The 11622-nt window shown below is 34.7% G+C and overlaps 1 protein-coding gene across 5 annotated transcripts in view; it reads right to left on the bottom strand.

Annotated features, from left to right (window-relative positions):
- Positions 1–3002: 3002 nt before the first annotated feature.
- The window catches only part of RNF180 (ring finger protein 180), a 283728-nt gene continuing 275108 nt past the window's right edge, over positions 3003–11622 (bottom strand). For all 5 annotated transcript variants that reach the window (XM_067730797.1, XM_067730795.1, XM_067730799.1 and 2 more), the window contains one exon: positions 3003–4065. In XM_067730797.1, the coding sequence (XP_067586898.1) occupies positions 3866–4065 (200 nt within the window). In that variant the 3' untranslated portion in view covers positions 3003–3865. The remainder of the gene's footprint in view (positions 4066–11622) is intronic.

Raw genomic sequence — 11622 nt, 5'->3', positions numbered from 1 at the left:
ACATACTCATATCACAGTCCATTAATCACTATAGACATGTATCTCACAGGAAAAACGAATGACCTAGTACACTGCTTGAAATTCTGCCCATGGGGAGGATTTCCCTTCACCATCATCCTTCAGGGATGTCCAAAGGAAAGCTGTAGAGTATCAGAAGTCCACTTTTGAGTGGTAGCTGAAAATCACACAGAGCTCTTTGTAAATCAGGCCTAACAGTTCTGTTCCTTGGTCAACTGGTCTTAGGTGTGAAGACATAGGTATGGGCTGAGAGAGTGAAGGTGATGTAGCAAAATAGAGTCCGTGGACATTTGGGCTACTTCCTCAAGCAACTTACTTGTGCCTTCAGGGCCTCCTCAAGCCTAATCTCATAAACACCACTTCCACTTGATAACAGACTGCTGCTGCGCACACCCAACATTATGGCTTGGTGGATCAGACAGCACCAAGTTCATGATGGGTAAATCAGGTATCATGGTAACTTAGTGGGTCCTGGCCAAATGTTCAGTCTCTACTAGGCCTCATAGTGGGCAAGCTGTTTCTCAAAAGAATAGTTATCCACAGAGGATGGTGTGGCTTTGCTCTAAAATCGTAAGGGTCTCTAGGAGATGGGTCAAAAAGGATCTTGCTGTGATTTATGCCATAGAGTGTTCTGCCTATGTTTTCCTCTAAGAGTTTTATAGTGTCTGGCCTTACATTTAGGTCTTTAATCCATTTTGAGGGTCCGTGCTGTGATTTACCTATTAAGGCTTGCTAAAGGCTTCAAACAGCAATCCCATCTACCTCTGACAATTCAAGGACCATTGGATGTGTAGGATCATATGGCCCAAGTGACCCGGCAATTTGCATGGCAGAGTGGACCTGTTGAAGGGCCTTCTCTTGTTCTGGTCCCACTCAATAAAGGCATCTTTTTGAGTCATTTGGTAAATGGGTCAGAGTAGCACACCCAAACAAGGCATATGTTACCTCCAAAATTCAAAGAGGAACTGTAAACATCATTCTTCTCTTTTAGTGGTAGGAGGGTCAGATACAACACCTTATCTACCTTGGAAGGGATATCTTGACATGGTATAGACCAATGGATTCCTAGAAATTTCACTGAGAAGGGATACCTCTGAATTTTTGTAAGAGAAGTCCCTAAATCAGGAATTGGACTTCTTAAGAAGGTGTCGTGGAAAGGATATAGCTTCAAGAACTAGGCCTATCCGGGTTTGACTCCTGGCTGTATCACTTGGTAGCTGTGTGACTTGAGAATGCTCCTCCAGACTACGATTTCTTTTTCTTTTCCTTTCCTTTTCCCTTCCCTTCCTTTCCTTCCTTTTCTTTCTTTTCTTTTTTTAGGTAAGAAATGGATTTATTTAGAGAGAAACACACTCCACAGACAGAGTGTGGGCCATCTCAGAAGGCGAGAGGCCTTGGGAGAAACATACTCTACAGACAGAGGGTGGGCCATCTCAGAAGGTGAGAGCGCCCAGACTACGATTTCTTTTTTAAAGGGTATTCTATTTATTTAAGGGTATTATATTTATTTGTATTTAGTTTGTAGATACAGATCTATAAACTGATATGTATTACTGACCTAATAAATATATTTTGGGAATCCTCTTTGTTTCTCTGAGAAATCGTATTAATAACACTATTTACTCCATGTATAATTATAATCAATTTTTAGGTAATTTAGGAATGAATGAAGGCATATTTGCTAGAGCTTATAAGCCAGGAGTTGCTTGGGAAATAGCTGCAATTTATTTTACAGTTCTTAAAATATGGCTCCCCCATATGTTTTGTTCATTTTTCCTGACATGTATTTTAAGAAGGCAATATTTTCCCTTATACCATATCATCTTTACTTTGAGTAATAAATTAGTGATTATAAATATCCATTTTTATTTCTGTAAGGTAATACTGAGCTTTGCCGACAATGCTGCTTCACCAAGATAACAGTTATGTCATTAGACTGCAAGCATAATATATATATTTCTTATTATAATGAGCAAAAATTGATCTCTGTGTTTCTAAAATGTATTTAGTTTTCTGCTTTCTGGATTTGATGATGTCTAATGTACACTATTTTCTTTCAGATATAATTTTAAACACAATAAGGGCAATGTTAGAATAAAAAGCTGTATCATTCTTCCATATTTATTAGAAAATCACATACTGTCAATTAAATGTTTTTATTCAAATATAGTCAGTAATTATGACAAATTTGGACCTTTCATAGACTGAACTGTTCAAGCCTGATCAATCTCAATTTGTTTGGATGGTGGTAGTATTTTTAGTGCCATGAGAGGTTTACCTACCTTATGTTAAAATATGCTTATTGCATTATCAGATATATGACATCACAGCACAGGAATGTTGAATTAGTAGTTCATAATAAAGACGCAGACATAGAGAATGGACTTGAGGACACGGGGAGGGGGAAGGGTAAGCTGGGATGAAGTGAGAGAGTGGCACGGACATATATACACTACCAAATGTAAAACAGATAGCTAATGGGAAGCAGCCCCATAGCACAGGGAGAGCAGCTCCGTGCTTTGTGACCACCTAGAGGGGTGGGATAGGGCGGGTGGGAGGGAGATGCAAGAGGGAGGAGATATGGAGATATATGTATACATATAGCTGATTCACTTTTGTTATACAGCAGCAACTAACACAACATTGTAAAGCAATTATACTCCAAAAAGATGTTAAAAAAAAAAAAACCAAAAGAACTTTTTGTTCTAGGTTACACAAAGACCACCTAAGTGACTGAAATAAATAAGCTTACTTCTCTGTGCTTTAGGTTTCTCACTTTTAACATTGGAATACCTACCCAAATTCTTTCTTATACTGGGATCATTCAGATCTTTTTAAAAAAAAAAAATCAATAAGGGAAAACTAATTCCAGGGATTACTGTAATAATAAATAAAAATAAATATCAGGTTTTCTTTCTATAAACCCAAAAGCCTATTTCTAACAATTCTTTTTTCCAGACATTAAATTAGTTAATGACAATGAAAAAATTTAAAAGCCACTCTTTATTGCACATTTACAATATATTTGACAATGTCCAAGTTAAAAGAATCACTAAATTAACTACATTTTGGACATGCATTGTTCTTTTAGGCTACTGAGTGTCTGTCAGTAAATTTTTAATTTCCTCAGGTGAATAATCCTGCAATTGGAAAAGTGTTAATATATTTTTCTAAGTATCTACTGGTGGGAATTAATCTCAACTTTGTTTTTTTTTTTTTTGCTTTTTTGTGTTTAATATTCTGTTCTTGTAATAGTTTAAAATGTTGCACTAACGCTATTATTAGGCCTCTAAAAAAAAGGATAGTCAGCTATCTTGGTAACAGAAAGGGACAAAAGGACATACATAGAGATAATTGGAAACCAAAACTGAATATACCCTGCTAGATTAGTTCCCAGAGGATATGGTTTATCTTTAATGTATATAACTTGCCTGAGGATAAGTGATGATTGACTAAATATATTATCATTAATGATAATATCTACTCAGATTATCATTTAATTTTACATTTTTTACTATTTTTAAGTGGAGGGAAAACCTCAGTCTTTAAAATCAAGATAAATGTAAAAGTGACATTGTAAAATTAGAGCCACAAATCCCAAACCAAGAAGAACTATGAAATTAACAGTGTGTTGTTGCTAAGTGCTAGACAGATTAGCTCTTGAATAAAGTTGAGTTTGTTACATGAAAAACATTCATAAATAAGTCCATTCTCAGATTTTCTATAAACACCAACAATTTATATAATGAAACATTATAAAAACTTCAAAGCACATTTAAAAAAATGTTTAAGTAATTGTTATCTACATCATTTGTAATTGTTCAACCATAGTAAGGTATGAAAATTCCTAAAATGGAAAGAAAAAATAGCAAAGAAAGCAGAAAACAATGAATCCAATGACCCAGTTCACTGAATAAATATAGATGATCACCATATCCATGTCAAACCACCATCCACGGCTATCATCCTCAAAGTGCAAATAATCCATCCTATGTGCACCATGTGGAAACTGCCTTCTTGTAACTGGAGCTGCACGTCTGTGGAAACCTAGAAGATACATGAACATATTATTTAAAGCTCATTAAATTCAGTTTAAGTTCTCAGAAAGGAAGCTGCATTATGAACAGAAGTATCACGACCAGAGCATATCTTGATTTCATTGAGTGATATATTGTATTCCTGACAGTTTTTTTTTTTATTTTAATGATAAGCAACTATCAGAAGTCTTTTTTTTTTTTTTCCAGTTAAGGGTTTTAAGGGGGGACAGTAAAATTAGCAAAGAGCATGGAATATGGAGTCAGGAAACGATCCTTTTTTTAAAAACTGGAGTATAGTTGATTTACAATATTAGTTTCAAGTATATAACATAACAATATTTTTATAGATTATACTCCATTTAAAGTTATTATAAAATATTGGCTATATTTCCTGTGCTATACAATATATCCTTGTAGCTTGTTTATTTTAATACATAGTAGTTTGTACCTCTTAATCCCCTACCTCTTCTTACCCCTCCTCCCTTGCCTCTCCCCACTGGGAACCTCTAGTTTGTTCTCTATATCTGTGAGTTTGTTTCTGTTATGATATATTCATTCACTTTATTTTTTAGATTCCACATATAAATGATAATATACAGTATTTGTATTTCTCTGTCTCACTCATTTCACTAAGCATAATATCCTCCAGGTCCATCCATGTTGTTGCAAGTGGCAAAATTTCATGCTTTTATTTATGGCTGAGTAATATTGCATTCTGTGTGTGTGTGTGTGTGTGTATATGTATCACATCTTTATCCATTCATCTGTTGATGGACGCTTACACTGATTCCATATCCTGGCTATTGTAAACAATGTTGCTATGAACATTGGGGTGCATATATCTTTTTGAATTACTGTTTTTGTTTTCTTTGGATATATACTCAGGAATGGAATTGCTGGACCATATGGTAGTTCTATTTTTAGTTTTTTGAGGAACCTTCATACTGTTTTCCATTGTGGCTGCACCAATTTACGTTGCTACCAACAATGTACTAGGGTACCCTTTTCTCCAAATTTGTTATTTGTGGTGTTTTTGATGGTAGCCATTCTACAGGTGTAAGGTGATACTCATTTGCATTTCTCTGATGATTAGTGATGTTGGGCATCTTTTCCTGTTCCTGTTGGTCATCTATAGGTATTCTTTGGAAAAATGACTGTTCAGGTCATTTGCTCATTTTTTAATTATTATTATTATTATTATTTTTTTTTGTGGTACACGGGCCTCTCACCGTTGTGGCCTCTCCTGTTGCGTAGCACAGGCTCCAGATGTGCAGGCTCAGTGGCCATGGCTCACAGGCCCAGCTGCTCCACGGCATGTGGGATCTTCCCGGACCGGGGCACAAACCCGCGTCCCCTGCATTGGCAGGTGGACTCTCAACCACTGCGCCACCAGGGAAGCCCTTAATTCGTTTTTTTTTTTTGATATTGAGTTGTATAAGTTCTTTATGTATTTTGGATATGAACTCCTTATTGGTCATATCATTTGCAAATATTTTAGGAGACTATTTTTGATCTGTCATTTGGGGCAAGGTAATTTATCTCCTTGGGTCTCAGATTTCTCATCTATATCATCTGATGACTTAATTCAAAAATTTGTGAGGCTCATTTTTTGATATTGAGCCACATGAGCTGTTGGTAAGTTTTGATCAATCCCTTGTCAGTTGCATGATTTGCAAATATTTTCTCTCATTCTGTGGGTTGTCTTTTCATTTTGTTTATGGTTTCCTTTGATGGGCAAAAGCTTTTGAGTTTAATTAGGTCCCATTTGTTTATTTTTGTTGATTTCCATTACTCTAGGAGATGGATAGAAAAAGACATTGCTGCGATTTATGTCAGAGTGTTCTGCCTATGTTTTCCTCTAAGAGTTTCATAGTATCTGGTCTTACATTTAGGTCTTAAAATCAAAATGGATTAATTTTGTGTATGGTGTTAAAGAATGTTCTAATTTCATTTTTTTTTTACATGTAGCTGTCCAGTTTTCCCAGCACCATTTATTGAAGAGACTGTCTTTTCTCCATTGTATGGTCTTGCCTCCTTTGTCGTAGGTTAATTGACCACAGGTGTGTGGGTTTATTTTTGGGATTTCTATCCTGTTCCATTGATCTATATTTCTATTTTTGTGCCAGTACCATACTGGTTTTTTGTTTTTAAAATTTATTTATTTTTTATTTTTATTATTTTTGGCTGCATCGGGTCTTCGTTGCTGTGCACAGGCTTTCTCTGGTTGCAGCGAGTGGGGGCTACTCTTCGTTGCAGTGTGCGGGCTTCTCATTGTAGTGCCTTCTCTTGTTGCGGAGCTTGGGCTCTAGGCACGTGGGCTTCAGTAGTTGTGACACGTGGGCTCAGTAGTTGTGGCATGCGAGCTCTAGAGTGCAGGCTCATTAGTTGTGGCGCATGGGCTTAGTTGCTCCGTGGCATGTAGGATCTTCCCGGGCCAGGGCTCGAACCCATGTCCCCTGCATTGGCAGGTGGATTCTTAACCACTGCACCACCAGGGAAGCCCCTACCATACTCTTTTGCTGACTGTAACTTTGTAGTGTAGTCTGAAGTCAGAGAGCCTGATTCCTCCAGCTCTGTTCTTCTTTCTCAAGATTGCTTTGGCTATTCGAGGTCTTTTGTGTTTCCATACAAATTTTAAGAACAACCTAATCAAAAAATGGGCAGAAGACCTAAATAGACATTTCTCCAAAGAAGACATACAGATGGCCAAGAGGCACATGATCAAGAGGTACAAGATGTTCAACATTGCTTAGTAGAGAAATTCAAGTCAAAACTAGTGAGATATCACCTCATAAAAGTCAGAATGGCCATCATCAAAAAGTCTACAAGCAATAAATGTTGGAGAGGGTGTGGAGAAAAGGGAACCCTATGCACTGTTGGTGGGAATGAATTGGTAGAGACACTGTGGAGAACAGTATGGAGGTTCCTTAAGAAAGTAAAAATAGAGCTACCATATTATCTTGCAATCCCACTCCTGGGCATATATCTGGAGAAAAACATGGTTCAAAAGGATACATTCAGCCCAATGTTCATTGGAGCACTAATTACCATAGCCAAGGCATGGAATAAACCTAAATGTCCATTTACAGGTGACTGGATAAAGAACATGTAGTACATATATACAATGGAATATTACTCAGCCATTAAAGAAAATGAAATATTGCCATTTGTAGCAACATGGGCTGACTTGGAGATTATCATACTAAGAGAAGTAAGTCAGACATAGAAAGACAAATATCATATGATATTGTTTACATGCTGAATCTAAAAAAAAAAATGATACAAATGAACTTATTTACAAAACAGAAACAAAGTCACAGACTTAGAGAAGGAACTTATGGTTACCATGGGGGAAGGTGGGGGGAGGGATAGATTGGGAGTTTGGGATTGACATGTACACACTGCTATATTTAAAACAGATAACCAACAAGGACGTGCTGTATAGCACAGGCAACTCTGCTCAATATCTGTAATAACCTAAATGGGAAAAGAATTAGAAAAAGAATACATACATGTATATGTATAACTGAATCACTTTACTGTACACCTGAAAGTAACACAACATTTTAATCAACTCTACTCCAATATAAAATTAAAAAATAGCAAATGAAAAAAAATTGTGAGGTTCAAATGTAAATTATTTTCCCATGAGAGCATTTTCTAAATTAAAACTTCACGTTTTATTTTTACAACCCTCACAATTAATGTTTGTTAATTTTGATCACCAACTTAACCTTCTATCTTATACCTTGAGAATTTCACTAAGTCATTTGTGCAAAATTCTATAGGAAAAATGTCTTATGTTTTAACACCGAATAAACTGGACAGACAAAATGATACTCCTTTGAAGAAATTGAGCTATTCTTATGTTTCCAAGCATGGACCTACTTAAGGAGATTATATAAAAAGTAAATACTGAAAGTAAGCAATAGTCCATTTATGACTAAATGAATATGACATTTCTGAGAAATATTACATCTCATTGTGAAATGCTGTTCTTTTTATTTTGTGATACTTATATGCTAATTATTTACAGTTTGGTATACTCAGTGGCAACCTGTTTTTGTTGGCTGACCAACACTGAATTTTGTTTTTAGAGACCTTCAAAATTATATATTTTTTAAGATGAATAACGTGATTATTAACCTTTGCTTTGTAGTTATCTACTGCCTACTAATGTATTTCTGTGCTTATTAGTGTTGGTGAGTGGGGACAATACAATAAACTGAGCAGAAAAGATATATTCTAGTACTTGCTAGTAACTCTGGTGGTAAAGGCTCCGTGAGGCTCAAGCTTGAAGCAGATTCTGGTTCATCTATTTTAATAACTCGTTATGTAACAATAACGAAAGTAATGTTAAATATTATGCTCTAGATCAGGCTACTTATTTTGACAGAAAGGCTGCATTCACCTGAGTATTAGTATGGTTAAAGTAAAATTTCTTTGATCAAGAATAATCCTAAATTATTGTTTACATATGTTTTATTTTCTATTTTAAAATAGAAAATGTATATCTTTAAGGTGTAAAGCAGGATGATTTGATATATAATATAGTGAAATGATTACTATAGTCAAGCTAATTAATATATCCATCTCCTCACATAATTATCTTTTTTGTTGTTGCGACAGTTCCTGCTGTCTACTTTATTAGCAAATGTCCAGTGTCTTTTATCAGATTTATGGTTCGTATATATTTTCTCAAAATCCATAGGTTGCCTTTTGATTTTGTTTCCTTTGCCATGCTGAAGCGTTTTAGTTTGATGTAGTCCATTTGTTTATTTTTCCTTTTATTGCCTGAGCTTTTGTGGTCACATCCAAAACAAAACAAAACAAAACACCCAAACAAATTGCCAAGGCCATTGTCAAGGAGCTTATCCTGTATGTTTTCTTGTAAAGTTTTATGGTTTCAAATCTTACATTTAACTCTTTAATCTATTTTGAGTAGATTTTCGTGTATAGTGTAACACAGAGGTCCAGTTTCACTCTTTTGCATACGGCAATCCAGTTTTCCCAATACCATTTATTGAAGAGAGTATCCTTTCCCCATTGTGTATTCCTGGCACCCTTATTGAAAAGTAGTTGATTGTGTATGTGTGGGTTTACTTCTGGGCTTTCCATGGTGTTCCACTGGTTTATGAGTCTGTTTTTATGCCAATACCACACCATTCTGATTACTATAGCTTTGCAATATAATTTGAAATCAGGAAGTGATACCTCCCACTCTGTTCTTTCTCAAGGTTGCTCTATTTGGAATCTTTTGTGGTTCCATACCAATTTTAGAATTGTTTTTTCTGTTTCTGTGAAAACTGCTGTTGGTATTTTGATAGGAATTGTGTTGAATCTTTATTTTGCTTTGAGTAGTACAGACATCTTAACAATATTCTTTTTTAAATTTTATTTTTTTATTGAACTATAGTTGCCATACAGTTATATAATTATAAAAGTTACAGGTGTACAATGTAGTGATTTACAGTTTTTAAAGTTTATACTCCATTTATAGTTGTTAAAAGATATTGGCCATATTCTCCAAGTTGTACAATATATCCTTGTACCTTATTTTATACCTAATAGTTTGCACCTCCTACTTCCCTACCCCTACATTAATTCTTTTAATCAATGAACATGGAATAGCTTTTCATTTAGTTGTGTCATCTTCAATTTATTTCATTGATATTTTATAGTTTTCAGTGTTTATTTGTAAATTACATTTACTTATGTAGATTAAAAACATGAAATTAAGAAGGATGAGATAAATGTTAAGTGATATTTTACAATAAATTTTATAGACATATTTCAAGTAGGTTTTTAATAATTTCTAATGTTTTTGGCTGACTTTCTATCATATTTTATTTTTTAAAATAATTTTTATAGCTTACAAAAAGCTTATACTAGAATGATGTGTCAGCTCTTCTATTTTTTTGTTTGCCTTATCAGTATTATCATCAATCTGATTTCTTTATAGGATTCTGTTTAAGTTTCTGTGCACCTTGTGCTGGTAGTTTAGCTAAAACTAGATAATATCTAAAATCCATTTAACTGGTCATATTAAACTTCAAAACATTGCAACACCTGCAAAACTAACCAACTAATGAAGTCAGCTATTCATATTGTCAAACTTACAGTTTTCCTCGGCTAACATTACATACCATCATAACATGTAAGTAAGGATGCCAATGTCAGTCCTCACTAAGTATTAGTAAAGTTTAACTTTTCTTCTGTTTCAATAATCATAACAGAAATTTTAATGTTATTTTCCCACATTCCAAGGGACTGTCTCGCACCAGCCTGTAGGCATTCTATTTTGGAGAGCATATTTAGGGGATTTCAATCCTAACAGCTATTTACGACTATCTAACTGCTGTTCTCTAAACTGTACTCTGTATCTTAAAAGGAAAGGGGACTTTCTGTTTGTGTAGGAAAGAGGGTAAGTGGGAAGAGTTTTTCTCACATTCAAAAATTATTCTAATACATAAACACAAGTGTTCCCAAAGTAGTTTATATACCTTTTCAAAAACCTTTCACAAATATAGGCTGGAAAACAGGTAACATTGTTACTGGAAATTATTACCATTACTACTGTATTTTAAAATATGTGATTTTTCTGTCCAAAAGGAATATTTAGAGGCCTTAGATTCTTCAGATTCAAAACTTTCAGTTGTTTGGGTCAAAGAATAACTGTATTAATGGCATAGCTGTAGAAAACAGTAGAACTGAGAGTAGACAAGGCACAAAAGATGTAGAATTATGAGTATGGTGATCAAACATGCTGGTTTCCCCAGGACAGTCTCAGTTACTCTTATGTCTTGGTATAATTACTAATAGTGCCCCTTTCACTCTGGAAGTGTCCTCATTAATGGTAATTTCCTTTATTGGTGGAATGAGGGAAAAAGAAGGCAGTGCAGGGAGACACCGAACTACAAAATTTCTAGCTCTGAACATCAGAAGGTGATGCTGACCCAGACGGCTTATGCAATGGTGTTTTTATAGGTAAGGTGGATAATGATCATTACTTGGTTAATCTCTTAAAAAAATTTTTTTTAAGTGGGGAAGGAGTGAATAGGTGTTTGTAATAATTTTGGAATTTCCAAAGCTGTAAATTGAATGAGAGGATTGGAATTTCTAAATCAAAATCAGACTAAAAGAAAATGACCTCACTGACAGTTACTTAGTAAATATTATATTGATTATGAAATTAGAAAAATTGCCAGAATACTAATCACAGAGATTAACTGCAGATTCCACTGTAAAATGATGGCAATGAAAGTACCTAATTCATTGGGCTAATATAAGGATTAGATGAATTAATACATATAAAGCACATTCCTGGCTGATAGTAAAGTTTCAATAAATTTTAGATTCTTATATTTTTATTACTATCGTTACTGCTACTTCGAATATGAGGAAGAAGCTGCTTTTCTTGTCAGTTCTTGTTCTTCATATTATGCCTACCTTTTCTGAAAAAATCAATATGCTTACCATTGTTTGTTCAAACAAATGCTGAGAAACTGTTTCCTTCAAGTATGAGTTGATTTCTCTAAAGCAGTTAACCTTAAATAGACTGTCAGAA

This window comes from Pseudorca crassidens, chromosome 3, assembly GCF_039906515.1.
Source record: "Pseudorca crassidens isolate mPseCra1 chromosome 3, mPseCra1.hap1, whole genome shotgun sequence".
Lineage (NCBI taxonomy): Eukaryota > Metazoa > Chordata > Mammalia > Artiodactyla > Delphinidae > Pseudorca > Pseudorca crassidens.
Note: the sequence above shows the minus strand (reverse complement) of the source record. Positions and strands in the feature narration are given on the sequence as shown.